The 17,556-nt window shown below is 61.0% G+C and overlaps 1 protein-coding gene across 5 annotated transcripts in view; it reads left to right on the forward strand.

The window, feature by feature from the left end:
• The first annotated feature begins 13,207 nt into the window (after positions 1–13,207).
• The window catches only part of NFIC (nuclear factor I C), a 40,575-nt gene continuing 36,226 nt past the window's right edge, over positions 13,208–17,556 (forward strand). For 2 of the 5 annotated variants that reach the window (XM_084498344.1, XM_084498346.1), the window contains exon 1: positions 13,208–13,612. In XM_084498344.1, the coding sequence (XP_084354470.1) occupies positions 13,610–13,612 (3 nt within the window). In that variant the 5' untranslated portion in view covers positions 13,208–13,609. Of the gene's footprint in view, positions 13,613–16,170; positions 16,408–17,556 lie in introns of all 5 variants that reach the window. The other 3 variants (XM_084498342.1, XM_084498343.1, XM_084498345.1) reach the window with 3 other exon arrangements.

The raw sequence follows: 17,556 nt of genomic DNA on the forward strand, positions 1-17,556 counted from the left end.
TCTCTAATCCGTGCAGAGGTTCAGGACAAACTGTACCAGCGATTATATAAACCGACTCGCCTCTATTTATTTAATTCCCTTTTATTTATTTACCACTCAGCCAATTGGAGGCGGGGGAGTGGTGCAGCCCCCCGGCCCCGCAGCCCCAGCCGTGCATGGGGGGCAGGGGGGGCCCTGTGTGTGTGTGCCCCCCCCCCCCAGCGTGGGGCAGCCCAGGCTTGGGCCTGCGTGTGCACGCGTGTTTGCACACCCTGTGGTGCGTGCTGCATGACGCACACCCTTGCAGCGGTGTGCACGCGTGCACGTGAGCATGTCCGGTGTGCAGAAGTGTATGGGCACATGCGTGCAAATACACATGTGTGCATGTTGATGTGCACGAGCACACAAGTGCACACACACACACACACGTGTGCATCCCCCCCAGCGCATGCACACACGCGCTTAAACCCAGGTGCCAGCACATCCGTGCACAAACACACGCGTTTTGGCACAAGGCCACCAGGCAGGGGGCGGTTAACCCAACGCCAGAGGTGACACGAGGACACGAGGCCCTGGAGGGGGGACAGCAGCCCCCGGGGGGCGGTGGGGAAGGGGGGGGACGTGCTCAGGGCCCCCATGCCCTCCCCGGTACGGCAATGGCACCAGCTCCAGCCCTGACACCCACCTCCCCCTGGCACAGGAGGGGGGGTCTCGAGGGGCAGCCGGGGGCTGGGGGGGGTGCAGGCAGGGGGATGCTGAGCCCCCCTCTGCCCCCCTACCCCCAGTGCCACCGCCCGCCCTTCCCCCGCCGTTACATAAAGGCGCGATTACAGGAAATCAAGGGGCAAAATGTCTTACTCGAATTAATAACTGACTTCCTGCGGTTGCAGATTCACCTTCTGTGCTTGTTTATAAACCCCAGCCCCCCCCCACCCCCCCCGCCCGCTTCGGTTAATGCTCCCCGGCGCCGTTTGCCATTAACCGGCTCCCCAGGGAGGGCGGCCCAGTCCTCCCAGTATGGTCCGAGTGGGGCTGTGCTGGGACACGGCCAGCACGGGAGCCCTGTCCCCATCCATCCATTGCTCGGGCAGGACCGGGGTCCCCTCCCCTCTGCCACCGCTGGGCTGGTGACACCGGTCCTGGCACCACGGCCACCTCCGTGTGCTGGGGACACGGGGAGGGCACGGCCACGGCACGGCCACGGCACGGCCACGTCTCCCTCCTGTCCCCAGGGGCCACGCTCCCACCGCACCCTGCACCAGCCCATCACAGCACGGTGACCCTCAGCCACCATCGCCCGTCCCCGCCGGCTGTCACCGGGCCCACATCCGTCCCCCCCTTTTACCCCCCAGCAGCCTCCCAGTGCTCCCGTTTTGTAACTGGGAGCGGGGCCGGCTCGCCGGGAGCCGGGGCCGGGCGCCGGGGAGCCGGGGCCAAGCCATTGTGCTGCGCCGCCGCCGCGCGCGGGAGAGCTGCTGCTCCCGGATGAACCCGGCTGGCGCAGCCATTTCCTGGTGCGTTTCTTCTATATTCCGAAAAAAAACAAACAAAATTCTTCTTAAACCAGTTAAGGTTGCTAAGAGACAACAATGCGCTTTACATGGTGCCTTATTTACAAAGCCCAGCTCTTAATAAGCTAAGAAATGAATGGCGAGCGGCTTGGAAACCTTGCCTCGATCCGAGACGAGCGTGGTGGCCTCCTTCCTCCCTGCAAAATACCCTTAACTCTGCCCCCGGCGCCAGCTGTGGGAAAGTCCCACGGGCTGGTGCCCCCCAGTCACATCCCATTGGGGTCCTGGGAAGCCACAGGCACCCCAGGGTGCTGGGGAAGAGCGGAGGAGCCAGAGTCCGTCCCAGGCACCGTGCACCAGCAGCTTGGCACAGGCACGGTGCCGAAATCCGCCCCTGCTCCCGTCTGCCGAACGCCCACCAGCACGGGGCGGCCGCAGACGATGCCCTGGGGCACCCGCCCTGCCCCTGCTGCCGCTTGGCAGGCAGGGGCCAGACCCTGCCTCAGTTTCCCTGGCTACGGGCGATAAATCCATCATCGCTGTACCTGCAAAACCCATATACCTGCGGGGCCAGACTGCGCCGCCCCAAGAAGTGGGGAGCGGGGTCAGGCTGGGCTCCTTGGCACTGCCGGGGCTTGGGGCAGGGCGCAGGCGGGTGCTGAGCGCGCCGGGGCGGGGGCGAGGGCGAGGGCCCCGGCGGCAGCGTGTGCAGGCAGGAGCGGGCAGGCAGCGGGTGCCAGGCAGGGACGGGGGCCAGCTGGCACGGCGGGGCGGCTGCGGGGCGTTGGCGAGCGGCGGGCACCTCCCTGCGCCCGGCGGTAGGGGACCAGGGACGGGCTGAGGTTGCCCCTTCCGCCACCGCTCGCTGTGGGCTCCTGGCTGCTCCCAAGGTGATCCAGGAGGAAAAGTGGCATGAAGAGGAGGAGGAGGAGGAGGGGCGGGGGGAGCATCACCCTGTGTGCACCCAGCCCAGGAACGGCGATGGCTGAGCTGACTTTGGCGCAGCACCACGGCACCCACCCGCACCTCGCCCTGCCCACGGCAGCTTCTCAAGTGCCAGCCCCACCGGGCACAGGGCGTCACCCATGGGGGCAGGATGAGGGAGCCACCCCGCAGCATCGTGCACCCACCCAGGACCCCCTCCCCAGGCTGCTCCGGGTACCACTTTCCCCACCCCGGGGCAGGTGGGGGACGGGGACGGATGCACACCCGCCTTGGCCCCGTCCCCAGCTTTTCAGCTTAGCGCTCAAATCAGCTTGCGAGGTGCCGGCTGCTTAGCACCCAAATCCCCAGCCAGGGCTAAAAATAGCCCCCGGGCTCGGCGGGTGGCAGCTGGCACCGCTCAGCACCGCCTTGGCACCGCCGCCAAGGGGCCCTGGAAATGCCACCACCGTGGGGGGGGGACAGGGACAGGGGGACAGGAGCTGTCCCTGTCGCTTTGCCAGGCACCCTCACCTGCCCCGGGGCACCCAGAGGATCTTGTCCCCAGGGTGAAGGGAGGCAGCGAGGGGGCGGTGGCCGAGCGGTGACACCAGTTCCTCCCACTGGTCTTACTGGGAGCGGTGCCAGGCTCTCCTGGCCTCCCGAGCAGGGCAGGGGATTTTCTCTCCGGTGAACCCAGGCGGATGTTTCACGGTGAGGGCCGAGTGTCCTCATGGCCCTGGCAGCACCGCAATGAGTTTGCACGGCCTCAGCCCCTCGGGCAGGGCTCACTGCCACCACACTGACAGCACGACAATGCGTTCGGGAAGCCTCAGCGGGTCCCCTGGGGCCACCGAGGCCATCAGCGGAGATGTCACCCCCAGGGGGGGCAGGGACGGGATGGGATGGGGCCGGCGTCCCCACGAGCCCAGCTCCGGCCGCGCCGCGCCCGCTTCCAGCACGCCCAGAGCATCGCCGGAGCCGTCACCGGTTTAAAAATAGCGTCTCAGCAGAGTGCAACCGCGTTCCCTAAAAGCCATGTGGTTCGAGTTAGAGGATTAATTGGAAATGCTTATTTTGATTTGCAAAGTGATTGGATTTTTCCAGGGCATTTTGAAAGGAAAAAAGTCTGAATTTAATTATCACTATTCCAAAAAGCACCATGGGACCGAGCGTTTGAGGCTGGCTCATGTTTGCTTCACACCCCTCTCGAAAATGTGGGCAGGCGGCGCGGGGTGCGGGGGGGGACGCCGGCTGCACCCCGCTGCCACCAGCGCCCCCGGCACCACCACAGCACCCCGGCTCACCCGCCAGCCCCGGGCACCACCGGGCACCATTTGGGTCGGATTTCATCCCAAAACCCAGCCCGTGGCATCCCCACGGCGGCTCCTCGTGGAGAAGGGAGCTCCGGCGAGGCCGTATCCTGCCTGGTGCTGGCCTCAGGCAGGAGCAGGGCTTGGGGGGAGCCGTGTCAGCACAGGCACGGCCCGGGTTTGGAAGGGTTTTCTTTCACCCAGTTGCTTTGTTTTTACCAAAATGGATTTTCGGCAGTAATTGCCTTTTTTTTTTTTTTTTCTTCTCAGGGAAAGCATCATTTCCAATTATATTTCTCTGGGTTTCCATTGAAAAATGAAAAGCAAATGCTCTTGCACGCTGGCAAAACGTGGAAAAATGTCTAGGAATATTTTTGTCCAAGCAAAAACAGTTTCATTTCTTTTTCAAGATCTCTTTTTCCTGAAAAGAAACCACAGTTGCCTTCCCAGTTATTCTAGTCAGACTGGTTTCCAGACGGCCTTCCCAGTTGGGAGGCTGGAGCTGGGCTCCTGGGGGGGGCAGCGCGGGGCCCCCCTGCACCCCAGCACCGTGCCCCCGCCATGCCCTAGACGGGGCAGGAGCGATGCGATATCTGCCCTTAATTTGGGGGAACAAACCCTCCCCGAAGCCCCTCTCCCATCCCGGGGATGGATGCGGGGGCACCCCGCGGACCCGCTCCCCATCTCCGGGTGCCGCCGGGGTGCATTGCCCCAGTGCAGCCCCGATGCTGGCCATGGGGCTGGGGGCTCAGTGTATGGAACAGCTGCCCCCGCCCTGCTTTGTGCAGCAGGTTTGGTTTAGGGCAGGCAGGTTCTGGTACGTTTGTCCCCCTCTGAGAGCAGCAGGGGTGGGACCTGGGACGTGGCTTCGCACGGTGCCCAGCCGCAGCGCAGATCCTGCTCCCACAAACGAGCCCTGCACTCGGGGTGCCTCCTCCCCCGGCACCACCAGCACCCCCCAGCACCCCCAGCACCCCCCAGCCGTTCAGCATGGCCAGGACCCGCAGGTGGGGCTGGCTGGATGTGACACGGAGAGGCTGGGGGTGGTGGCACCACCACAGAGCCCACGTCCTGCTGGGCTGGAGGATGGAGAATAAAACCCAGCAGTCATCGTTGGCACTGGGCTGGGTGACGCTGTCCCCCCCACACATCCCCACTGCCCCGTTCGGGCAGGTCCCATCCCGGTGACACCCCCCCGTGGGTCCCTGCTGGCCCTGTGCAAGGCTCCCGCAATCGCCCTCGCTCTTGCACCACCCAACGTCCCCCGGGCAAAGCACCCAGAGCAGGGATTGTGCCTGCAGCAGCAGCTGCCTTCACCCCAAAACACAAAGCCATGCTGTTCCAAAGGGCTGTGGGATTCAGATGGAAAATTGCCCCCCCCCCCATCCCTGTCCCCAAACCTTCGCCCACTGCAATCGACGGCAAAAAGCCAGAGCCTGGCCCTGCCAGTTGCCGTGCCTCAGTTTCCCCATTAGCAAGGTTTGTCCGTGCTCCGAGGGGATGTGACGGCAGGGACGGAGCCTGCCCTCGGCACCACAGAGCCCTTTTGGGACCCCAAAGCAGCTGCGGGTTTGGGCTCGGCCCAAAGGGCAGCGCTGCCTGGGATGCCTGGGCTGCGTTCCCAGGGCAGGGAGGAGGAAGAGGAGGAGGAGGAGGAGGAGGAGGAGGAGGAGGAGGAGGAGGAGGAGGAAGGCCTGGTGGTGGCAGCGGCAGGAGGATGTTTGCCAGCGCTCTCACGTGGCTCCCACCACATATTTACACACCGGAGCAAACCGGCCCCGGTGACAAACACGGTGCCACTTGGGTAAACACGGCCCCTCCGAGGAGGTGCATCCGCAGCCGCCGGCTGCCCTAGGAAGAAGACCAAGAAAAAAAAAAAAAAAAAAAAAAAGCCCTTAAAAAAATATTTTCCCCCTCGTTCTCTATAAAGCAGGGTGGGAGAAACGCCGGGGGAGCCGAACGCCCTGATTTCTGCACTTCCTATGAAAAAAACTCCCCAGCAGCCCAGCGAGCGGATACAAAGTCCACTTGTCACGGCGAAATTCCTGCCTCCCGCCCGCCGCAGCAGCTGGGCGCTCGCGCGGGGCCGCTGGCACACAATAGCGGCTGTTGTTGCCTCGGCCCGGAGCTGGCTGCGGTTCAGGGCTGGGCAGAGCATGTGCTCCTGTCGCCGCCTTTAACTCTCCAGGCCCTGCTCCGGGCCGAGCAGGGAAGAGCCGAATTTTCTCTGGGAGCCGTGCACGTGAGGAAACTGAGGCACGGGTGCTAAAGGGGTTGGGGTCCCTCAAAGCATCCTGCAACGCCCCGTCCCCAGCCCCTCTTCCTGCACACGTTTTCCCTTTATTATCGAATCTCAGCCCACAGCCATCCAGCAGCCCCTGCATCCCATCCCCAGGGGTATCGGACACCCCAGGGCCACCCCCAGCCCTACATGGGGAGGTGGCAAAAGCCCAGAAACGCAGAAAGCATGGCCAGAAGGCAGCCTAAAGGACCCTAAAGGGCTGGTTTTAGGAGGTTTTTTGCAGCCAGATACACGGTGCTGGGGCCTGATGCCTGCCCAGCCCTTCTCCTCCACCCACCTAAAGCTCTTTGGGGCAGGGAAGGGCCCTGAACAGTGCGCAGCACGTGGCGCCCTGGCACTGAGCTGCTGCACCGGCCACGGTTCCCCTGCCAGGAGCTGGCCCTGGGTGCAGGTACAGCACCTGCTGCCCGCCGGGTGCTGCCAAAATGCACGGTGACTGCCGTCTCTTGGATGCCCGGGGTGCTGGGATAAAAGCCCCCAGGGGATGCTTGCGCCTTGAGGGATCATCCCTGCATCCCCTAGGACCACCTCTGCATCCCTCCTGACCATCTCTGCATTCCTTGGGACTGTCCCTGTATCCTCTATGGCCATCCTTGTGTCCCTTGGTATTGTCCCTGCACCCCTTGCCACCATCCCTGCATCCCTCAGGACCATTCCTGTGTTCTTTGGGACTGTCCCTGTCTCCCTCATGCCCTTCCCTGCCTCCCTTGGGACCTTCCCCGCAGCACTTGTGACTTTCTGCATTCCTCGTGACCCCTGCACTCCTTGTGACCAACCCCACATCCTCTGGGACATCCCTGTGTCCCTTGTGGTCATCCCTGCATCCCTCAGGACCATCCCTGCATCCCTCAGGAGCACCCCTGCATCCCTTGGGACTGTCCCTGCAACAACTCTGGCTGTCCCTGCATCCCTCGTGATCATTCCTTCATCCCTCGGTATTGTCCCTGCCTCCCTCCTGCCCATCCCTGCATCCCTTGTGACCATCCTTACATCCCTTGGGACCATTCCTACAACCCTTGGGACCATCCCTGCCTCCCTCCTGCCCATCCCCGCATCCCCCGGTCAGCCCCAGGGTGCTACCCTGGCCCCCCATGCACCACCCCTGGGTGCTGCAGCGACCCCGGCCCCCATGAACCAGCTCCAGATTCCCACTGCCCAGCATCTCCCCATGCCCCAAGCATTTGGAAATCGCCCCCCCAGCCCCCTGCCGTCCCCACGGCCCCAGCACCCACGGCTCACACCACTGCCGAAACCACAAAAGCCATTTTTCCTCCCCGCTCACCCGAGCTGCCCGGTCCCGCTAATAAAAAAAATAATAAGGACATGGAAAATTCTATAATATCCCGCTGCAGATTCTTGGATTTGGATTTCGCTAATTCAAAGCAGACCCCGGAGGGGGGCGGGGGGAGGCAAATAAAACCAGAATCGCGAAACGGAAAGCCAGTTTTCACAAAAAAAAAAAAAAAAAGCCAGCAACCCCAACATTTGAATGCAGCAGGGAAGAAAAAGTTGAATGTGTTCTTAAAAACAAATGAGCAGTGGTATCATTTTTAATTAGGAGCCTATTTTCAAAGCCCTTATTACTTACAGTACATTCGGCATCTGAGTAATTTTCCTCTCTCATAAAATCATAGAAGGGAAAGGGGGGGAAAAAAAGGGAAAAAAAAAAAAAAAAAAAGCCCTTTGTGTGGATGGAGAGGTTTGCGAGGCGAATATCCATGCCAATTTGTCTGTAGTAATTGGATTTAGCTATAGAAGTATGTTGGCAATTGGTCGTGCGAGTTGCTAAACTTTTCCCACCGGCGGCCCGGCCCGGCCCGCGTTGCCCCCCCATCAGGTAGCTCGTCCCCTCCCCGTGGTGCTGCTTGCTTTGGCAACCGACCCCGATTCCACCAGTTTTTATATATATATATATTTTCCTCACCCTCCTTGTTCAGGCCCCAAAACGCAGCCACCGGCCCCCTTTTGTCCCCCTTACACATGGGGAGGCCCCGACCTGTCGGCATGGGGACGGGGCGCTGACCCCCCCCAGGCTCACTGCTGCCTGCTTTCGCTTTCTGCTCCTTGCACCCGAACCAGAAAAGTGAGATTTGGCCTCATTTCCCCGTCACCCCCCAGCACTGCCCCCTCCGTTGGTGTTCCAGGGCCCCCTCAACCAGGGCTGTGGGGTGGTGGCCGTGGCACCTGGTGGCCCCGAGGCACCCGGTGGCACCACGGCCCCATCCATGGCACCGGGATGCTCCCGCTGCAGGGACCTGGAGCATTATTTTGGGATCCCGGGCAGGGACATTATTTTTGGGGGGAGCTCTGGGGGTCGCTGGAGGCAGGGGAAAAAAAAAAAGGCAACCTCGATGTGCTCGGGCCGAGCGATGCAGAGGGGATGCTGAGCTCCTTGTTCCAAATCCAGAAATTTCCAAAAATTCCCAAAGATTGACAAAAGCTCTGCTGGGCCCCAGGATAACGGCTGTGCTTGATTGCTTGATTTCTTTCTTTAAAAAAAAAAAAAAAATCATGCGAGGAAACATTTCCTGGTTGCATTTGGTTTTGTGTTTTTTTTTTTATTTAACGAGTGAGATTTCGGTGGTTGCAGGAGTTCACGGTGCCCGGCTCCATGCAGCGAGAGTCGCGTCGCTGAAAGCCCCGAACTCAGGGAGCACCACACGTGTAACATGCTATACAAAACCCTTTTTGGGGCAAAGAAATGAGATTTAGGTTCGGTTTGGGGAGACGGGCCCTGATGAGGCCAGGCCTCCCAACAGCTTCCCGGTGGAGGCTGCACGAGGGGGTTTTTCAGGGTGGGTTCCCCTGGATCGGGGACAGAGTGTTTGGGCTGATTGAAAAATACAGAAGGAAAAAAAAATAAAATGGGGATTTTATTTTATTTTATTTTATTTTTACTTCCAACATGCAAATTGAATCTCAAAAAAAATCCTAAAAAAATCCTCAAAACACTTGAAATTTCTGCAGAATAATTCCCTGAAATCTGCCAGCAATTTTTTTTTTTTTGAGCTGAAATCCCCCCCCCGCCAGCTGTGATTTCACCAGTTAAAAACCTGATTATGAAGAAAGAGAAAAGAAAAGAGAAATTATTTTTCATTGCACGTTTTGGCTTTGAATTGAGCCGGGACAGACCTCTGCCTGCTTGGGACCCAGGCCAAGAGCCATATGCAGAAATAAAGTAAATAAATTCTGGTCAAAACCAGAATATTCTCCCTAAAGTTGCCGTAAGACAGCGAAGCCGCCCGTACGCCGGTAATTTCCCTTTCTCTCCCCATTTCTGTTGAGGGACGCGGCTCGGCGGTGCCGGGTGCTGCACCCCAGCCGAACGAGGCCTTTGAAAAATATAAAATGAAATGGGAGAAATGCTAGAAAAGAGCCCAAAATAGGGCTAAGGAGGCTGGGGGGGATTTCGGCAATGGTTCTGGGGGGGTGATCCAGCGGGTGTCTGTACCCAAAAGTTGGTGCTGGCACCCTGGCAGCACCGCCCAGCCACGAAATGCCCCTGGAAACAAAACTGGGCCCTGGAGGGGGGGTGAGGGGAGCCCCCCGCTGCAGGACGTTGCATGGGGGGGGATTTCCACAATTTCCCCACTTGCTCCCAGTGCTGATTTGGGGATGCAAACCCCAGCAGTTCAGCAAAGGGCCTGATCCAGGCACTCGGAGCGAGGGGGGGGTAACCCGGGGTAACCCCTGGGCTTAACCCAACCCGAAATCCCAGCAGGGAAGCACCGCACCCCGAGGTTTTGTTTTTTTATTCGAGGCAGCAGCGGTGACCTGCACGGGAAAATTAAATCGGGGTTGGTCTGGTTGGTGTTTTTTTACCTCCTCTTGTAGCGCTGAAAAAAAATATAATAATAATAATAAAAATAAGGATCATCGGATTTTTAGCCTGTGGTTGCCACGAGGGACTCAGGCTGAGGCTGGGGGGTCCCGTGGCTGGGATGGCAGCGGGGGGCCGGGTGATTTATGCACCCATGGGTGTTGCACCCTGAGCCCACACCCTTGCGTGCCCCGAGCCCCCTGTGAGCACAGTGCAGCTGGGGTGGGTGCGAGCCCCTCGACGATTTAGGACCGGGACGAATTCCGGCGGCCGGGAATCCTTTGGGGTGTCCCAGCCTCGGGAGCATCCAGGAAATATTTTAAGAGCGTTGCAAAAATAAATAAAGACGGCAGGCCCCGCTCGTGCAAAAACCCTTCCTGGCCGTCCCTGCAGCCGGGCCCTTGCAGAAGTGAAAATAAAAACCCAGCCCTGCCTTCCCTTCCCCAAAACCACCCTTCTTTTGCCTTTTTTTCTGCCCCCCCCTCTTGGCAGTGCTTGGCTGGGCTGTTCAACAGAGCATCCCCGGCCCCCCCCCGGGGACATGGAGCACGGGTTTTAGCCCAAAAAATTCTCTGCGGGAGCCTGAAGGCCGGGCTGGCAGCGGGGAGAAAAATGGGGAAATTGTGCCCGGGGTGGGGTTTTGGTGCTGGGTGTGCGCGGGGCAGGGGAGCGGGAGCTCGGCGGGGTCGGCGTTCCCCGGGGCGGGCTGAGCCAGGACGAGGCGAGCGAAGCGCTCGGAGCCTTTTTCGGCTTAGAAAGAGGGAAGTGGCTTTTCTGGGGGTAGCAGATGGTGATCGAAAAATTAAAAAAAAAAAAAAAAAAAAAAAGTTTTCTAGCTTGTAAATATAAAGAGAAAAAAAATGTATTTTTTGATAGAAAGCTGCAACAAAATTAGCTCTCATTTCCATAAGGCCGGCCGCGTACTTCGATGCCTGACAAACAGCTCGGTAAAATATCCCCCGCGAGGCGCAAATCCTGCCGAGCACCGTCCGGCACCTCGGTCTGCGCACCGCGGGGTGAGCGGCCAGGGGGATGTGGGGACGGATGAAATAAACCTCGGGCGTCCACAGAATCCCTGTTAAAATCGGGCTGATCCCTTGTAAAAATGATCAGGGCTCGCCGAGCCCCCTCGTAGCAGGGTGAAAAAAAAAATAGAAAGAAAGAAAGAAAGAAAGAAAGAAAGGGGGGAGGAAATTGCAAATAAAAAAAAATAATAATAAATTAAAAAAAAAGGGAATGGCAGCGTAACTCGCTTTAATTTTATTTTAAAATATATAATAAATTATTTAGTGTGTTATTTATCACGCTGGAATCATTTGAGCAGCAGACAGACGGAGATTATGTTCCTGTTTGTTCAGGACTACGCAGCGTGCCTAAAAATACAGCGCGCAGCGCACGCTTCGCCCCGTAACAAACCGGGAAAGAAAAATATCTAATTTTTGTTGCCTTCCTATAGCAAAATATGGTTATTTGAGGGGATTAAAAGATTAAAGGATTACTCCATAACAAGGCTTAAAAAACACAGCTCCAGACACTCAAGGGGTCAGCGGAAAGGACGAGGACCCCCCCCCCAAAAAAAAGCTGCCCCGCAGCCCAACCCGGTCCCTGTGAAGTTTGGGAGTGGGGCCCAGCGGGGTGGGTGCCCCCCCCCGGCCCCCCCTCCAGTTGGGCCTGCAGGAGCAGGTGGCAGTGCCCGTGTCCCCCCCCCCAGGACCCCCAAATCTGGGGCTGGGGCTGCTGGGTGCTGCAAAGCGGCCTGTGGCTTTAAGAGAGGGGGGGTAGAAATGGGGGGGGGGGCACGGGGGGGACACAGGGAAGGGGGTGCATGGGGACTGTGGGGGGAGAGGGATGGGGCACGTGGGGGGGCAGGGATGGAGGATTTTGGGGGGGGAACTGGGGATGGGGGGGTTGGAAAAGGCCTAGGGGGGAGCAGTGATGGGGGGGGGCATGGGGAAGCCCCCCGGGGGGGGGCAGAGATGGGGATGTGCAGGACGGGGTGGGGGGGGCACGTGGGGATCGGGTGACCATGGGGCAGGAATGGGGGGGGGCTGGGGGGATCCGGGCAATGGGGAGGGGGAGGCGGGCTGGGGGTGTCCGCTGGGACCAGAGATACTGGGGGGGGCGGGTCTGGGGATGCGGGGGTCCAGGGATGATGGGGGGGGGCCTGATGGGGGGGGGGCATCCGTGGGATGGAAGCGGGATAACGGTGCATGGGGGGGGGCACGGAGCAAGGACGGGGGTGCCCGCGGGGTGGGGGTGCGCAGGCATGGGGGAGGGGGCTATGGGGGGGGGGAGCCCGGGGCCGCCCCTCCCGACGCCCGGTGCAGGGGTGGGGGCGCCCGGCCCCGGCGCTGCCCGCGGCTCCTCCCCGCTCTGCGGTAGCTCCGCACCGGGGCCGCGCCCCCCCCGGCCCCATCCCAACCCCCCCGGCCCCCCCCATCCCATCCCATCCCATCCCATCCCCACGCCCCCCCCATCCCCATCCTATTCCCTCCCCATCCCCATCCCATCCCCTCCCCGCGCCGGGCAGGGCCGGGAGGAAGGAGGAGGAGGAGGAGGAGGAGGAGGAGGAGGAGGAGGAAGATGCGGGGGGGGGCGGGAGGGAAGCAGCCGGGGGGGGGCCGCCCGGCGCCTCCCCCCGCAGCTCGCCGCAGCCCCCGCCACCTACCAGCACCGCCAGCGGGGCCGCGCTCCCTGGGCGAGCGGGGCCGGAGCCTTCCTCCGCCTCCTCCTCCTCCTCCTCCTCCTCCTCCTCCTCCTCCTCTTCCTCCTCCTCCGCCCCCGCCCCCGCACCGGGAGCGTCCCCTCCGCAGCGCCGCCGGTGCCCCGGGCGAGGGGAGGAGGAAGAGGAGGAGGAGGAGGAGGAGGAGGAGGAGGAGGCTGCGATGGGGCCGGGGCGCTGCGGGCTGCGAGGAGGAGCCGTGCCCGGCCGGAGTTGGCCTTTGCTGGGGGGGGGCGGGGGGGGGGCGAGCTTTTATTTTTCCTAAGGCGCAGCCCGGCCTCCAGCTCAGCCTCTCCAGATTTATTTATTTATTTTTATCGTTTTTTTTTTTTAATTTTTTATTTCGAGACCGATTTTTTTTCTTTTTTTTTTCTTTTTTTTGCCGAAACACAGATTTTTCCCCTCGCCTTCCAAAAATAACCGCCGCTCCCCCGCACCCCCCGTTTTCCCCCCAACCCCCCCCGCACCCCCCTCGACCTTCCTCCTCCTCCTCCTCCTCCTCCTCCTCCTCCTCCTCCTTCCCCCCCCCCCCGGGAAGGTCGCGGCGCATGAGGCCGGGCTGGGCGCGGGCACCGCGCTCCTGCCGCCCTCCCCCCGGAGCCTCCCCGAGCCTCCCCCCGGAGCCCCCCCGGAGGCAGCGGCCGGCCCGGCCCCGGAGGCGCTGAGGCCGGAGGATGGAGCCCGAGCGAGGCTGAGCGCCCGCCGGGGGGGGGACACTTTGCCCGGTGGCCTCGAAGGGACGGGAGCGGGGAGGCTGTGCTCACCACCCGCCGTCATTTGATTTTTTTTTTTTTTCCTTTTTTTCAATTATTTTCCCCGGCGATTTTTTTTTTTTTTCCCCTCGGTGGAAAACACACGTTTTAGACCAAAAAAAAAAAAAAAGAAAAATTACCAAAAAAAAAAAAAAAAGCAACAACAACAACAACAACAAAAAAAAAAAAGCCAAGCAACCACCAACCAACCAAGCGCCAACCAGCCCCAACCACCCTCCTTTGCTTTGCTCTCCGCAGCAACTTGGAAGCCCGTTAATTGCACTTGGCGATGGTAGGTCCCACGGCACTTTCATTTTCTCTTTACTTTCCTCTTCCCCCCCCCCCCTCCCCAACCCTCCCCGCGCGTGTGCGTGCACCCACGAGCAAAACTTGGCGGCCGTGGGGCGGGGGGGGCGCGATGGGGCGTGGGGAGGGGGTTTGGAGACGAAGGGGGAAAAAGGGGGGGGGAGCGCGGGGATGGGGCCGCCGCCTCTCCGCCCCCTGCCCACCCCTTCCCCGAGGGGGTCCGGCCGGGGGGAGCCGCCCGACGGGGAGGTCGTCGGTGTGAGGGGGGGGGTGGGGGGGGGCAGGGAGGCCGGGGGGGGGCTGGGAGGGAGCCGAAAATGGCCGCGGAGAAAGGGGCGGAGAGGCCGCGGCGCCGTGAACTTGGCCGTGACGCCCCCAGCGGGGTCGCGCTCGAGTCGACGGGGAGGGAGGGGGGGGGGCGTGGTGGGGGGGGTGGGGGGGGTGTGTGTCTGTGCCCCCCCCCCAGTACTGCGTTGTCCCCGCTTCGCCGCCCGGTGGGACAGAGAAGGGGGGGTTGGGGGGGGTTAGGGGGGGGTAGGGGGATTTGGGGAGGTTTAGGGGGATTTGGGGGGGGGAGGCTGAGGCTGGCTGTAGAGGCCGGGGGGGGGCGTTGGGGATGGGGGGGGGAAAGTGGGGAAAAGTGGGGGAGGATGAGGGGAAGGGGGGAAATTAAAGGGGAAAAATAAAGGGGGTGGAAAGGGGGGGGTTGAGGAGGGGAATTAAGGGGGGAATAGGGAAGATTGAGGGGGATGGAGGGGGGCGAGGAGGGCAAATTGGGGGAATGGAGGGAGAAAATCAGGAGGATGAAGGGGGAAATGAGGTGAAGTAAGGGGAAAAAATGAGGCGAGTTAAGGGGAAAAAAAATGAGGCGAATTAAGGGGAAAGGGTAAGGCAAGATACGGGAGAATAGGAAAATAGAAATGAAGGGGAAAAAAATAAAAAATGAAAGGGGGGAAATAAAAAACTAAATGGGAAAATGACAAATGAAGAGGGAAAAATGAAAAATGAAGAGGGAAAAATGAAAATAAAGGGGGAAAATGAAAAATGAAGGGGGAAAAATAAAAAATGAAGGGGGAAAAATAAAAAATGAAGGGGGAAAAATAAAAAATAAAGGGGGGGAAATGAAAAATGAAGGGGGATAATTAAAAATAAAGGGGGAGAAATAAAAGATAAAGGGGGAAAAATTAAAAAAAGGAGCCCAGGAGGGGCAGCAAGGCTCCGGGAGGACGCGCGGAGGGGACCGGCCCCGCGGCAGCGCGCCCGGGGCGTGCTCCGGAGCCAGGCAAAGTTGCGAGCGGCCCCGAGCGGCGCGGGGGCGCGCTCCCGGCGGCGGAGGCCGGAGCCTTCCCCCGGCTCCGCGGCCCCGGGCCGGGCCGGGCGGTGCCGTCGGGGCCCCGGAGCGGCGGCCGGGGTCGGGAGGCGGAGCGGGGTGGGGGTGTTTGGGGGGGGGGGGCGAGGCCGCGGGCAGCCCCCGGCCGCCGTCCCCCGCGGGGCCGAGCCGCGGCTGGCGCAGGCAGGGGCCGGGGATTCCCTTTGTGTCGCCGTGCGCGGCCCGCTGCCGCTCTCGCTCTCTAATTAGCCTTGATTAAAGCCTCCCCCGGCCCGCGCCGCCGGCTCTGCGGCGACAACTTCGCGGCTCCGACTTCGCCGGGCTCCGCCTGGGGGGGGGTTGTGCATAGGGGGCTGCGCGGAGAAAAGGGGGGGGCGCAGCGAGGTGGGGTGCGGGTGTCCCCCCCTCACCATCCCCCAAAAATGCCCGCCTGGACCCCCCCCCCGGCCGCTGCCCACAAGTTGCCCGTGAACGTGCAGGGTTTTTTTTTTTAGGGGTGTTTCATTCCCTTCGCCGTCTTCTGGCTCCGTCCAAAAAAAAAAATAAATAAATGCGATAATGGTAATAAAAGCGCAAGGAAAGGGAAAGCGACCCAAATCCGCCAGGGCGCGGGGGGGGGGGGGGGGCTCGCAGCCCCGCCGAGGAGTGTGGGGGGGGGGCGCTCCCCGGCTCTCCCCATGCCCCGCAGCGCCTCGGCCCTGCGAGCCAAAGGGGGTTCCTACATCTTTAAATGGGATGTAATATTTTGGGATGGGCTTTTTTCATCACGTCACTTCATTCCTCGCTCCTTTTTTTTTTTTTTTTTTTTTTTTTCCTTCTTCTTTTTTTTTTTTTTCTTTTTTTTTTTTTTTTTTTCATTTTCTCATTCTTTCTTTCCTCCCTCGCTCCGGTGCCCGTGTCTCGGATGGAGCCGCTTCCCCTCTAACTTCCCCGCTCGCCGCTGCCCGCCTGCAGGCTGGGCGCGGATCGCCCCCCCACACCCCCCCACCCCTCCTCGCGCCCCCCCCGGGCGAAGATGAGCCTTTTGCTGCTTTAAAACGCTAAAAAAAAAAAAAAAAAAAAAAAAAAAAAGCAAAAGCTAAATCAACCCCCCCCTCCAAAAAAAAAAAAAAAAAAAAAAAAAAAAGCGCTTTATTTTCGAGGGGGGAAAACATTTTTGCTTTTTATTTGATCTTTTTTATTTTTTGTTTTTTTGTTGTTTTTTTTTTTGGAAGTTGGACCCTTTTTATTTCCTCCTCGGCCCCCCCTCCCGCGGGGCCGCCCCCCCCTGCCCGGCCGCCCCCCCCCGGGCCCCGCAGAGCCGCGCCGGAGGAGAGAGAGAGAAAAAACGCCCGGACTGCTCCAGCCTCCGAAATGACTCAGTAACTTTTACGCCTCGAGTCTCAGCCCTGCAATTAGCCACTTTCCCAGCACGGCTCGGGATGTATTCGTCTCCTCTCTGCCTGACCCAGGTAACCGGCCCCGCGCCCCCCCAGCCCCCCCCCCCCCAAAAAAACCCCCATAGCGCAAAAGGCTTTTTCCAGGTGCCGCGCAAAAAAAGAAAAAGAAAATTAGCAGCCCCCCCCCCACCCCCCCCACCTTCCATAAAAATAATCCTGGCAGCCAAAGGGCGGCTTGGGGCTGCACGGGGTGCTCGGAGGAGCTGTGCTTCACTCTTGCTTCCCCCCCCACTCCTTCCCGCCGCTTATTTTTGGGTGTTTTTTGGGTGTCTCTGGTGCTTTTGGGGTTTTTCTGCCTCTGCTTTCACTTGGGGCTCGGGGGGGGGAGGAAGGTCGCGCTGTGGTTTGTTGCGCTGCGCCCGGAGGTGGGTGGTGTGGGGAAGCCGCTGGGTTTCGGGTCCGGGGGGGACCCGGTGGGGTGCAGCAGGTCGGCGGCTCGGTCGGGGTGGCGGCGGGGGGGTCCGGGGCTGCGGGCTCGGTGTTGCCCGCGCCGCCTCTTTGATAGCATGAAACTTTTTCCTTCTCGCCCCCCCCCTCCACCCTCCAAGCGCGGCTGCACATGTTCGTGGGGTGCAAGGAAGGTGCCGGGGGGTGCAACAAGGAAAGGCCGAGGTGGGAGTGGGGGGGGGGGCACGGGGGTTTTCTCCAAAACCCTCCAAATTTGGGACAACCCGCAAGCGGGCCGTGCCGCGCGCCCGCTCGCGGGCACGAGGGCGGCGGGGCCGCGCAGGGCGGGATATGGGGGCCCCCCCACACCACCGCCACCGCCACCCCCCCGCTCCCCATCCCAACCCGGGGCCACCCCCACGTGCTCGCGGGGCCCTCGAGGGGCAGCGCTGACCCCGCTGCACATGGGGCCGGCGGTGGCACCGCGGGCGATGCCGACGTGGCCCGGTGGCGCACGGGGGGTGGCCGCCGCGGGGGCCTTGCGGCGGGCGAGGGGCTCCCCGAAATCGTACGGGGCTGGGGCGTTCGCGGCCACGCTTCTGCCTGTGCTCTGTCCCTTATCGATCGCTGATATTTATTTGATTATTGAGCAGGCAGCTGGGCCCTGCTGTGTAACCTCTTCCCTGCTGGCAGCCGCCCGTGCGCAGGGTCCGGCCTCGTGCCGCCCTCCCCGCCCCGCCGCCGCGCCCTACGAGTGCTCTGCTGTTTTTTATT

The sequence above is a fragment of the Aythya ferina genome, assembly GCF_964211825.1.
Source record: "Aythya ferina genome assembly, chromosome: 26".
In the NCBI taxonomy this organism is placed as follows: Eukaryota; Metazoa; Chordata; class Aves; order Anseriformes; family Anatidae; genus Aythya; species Aythya ferina.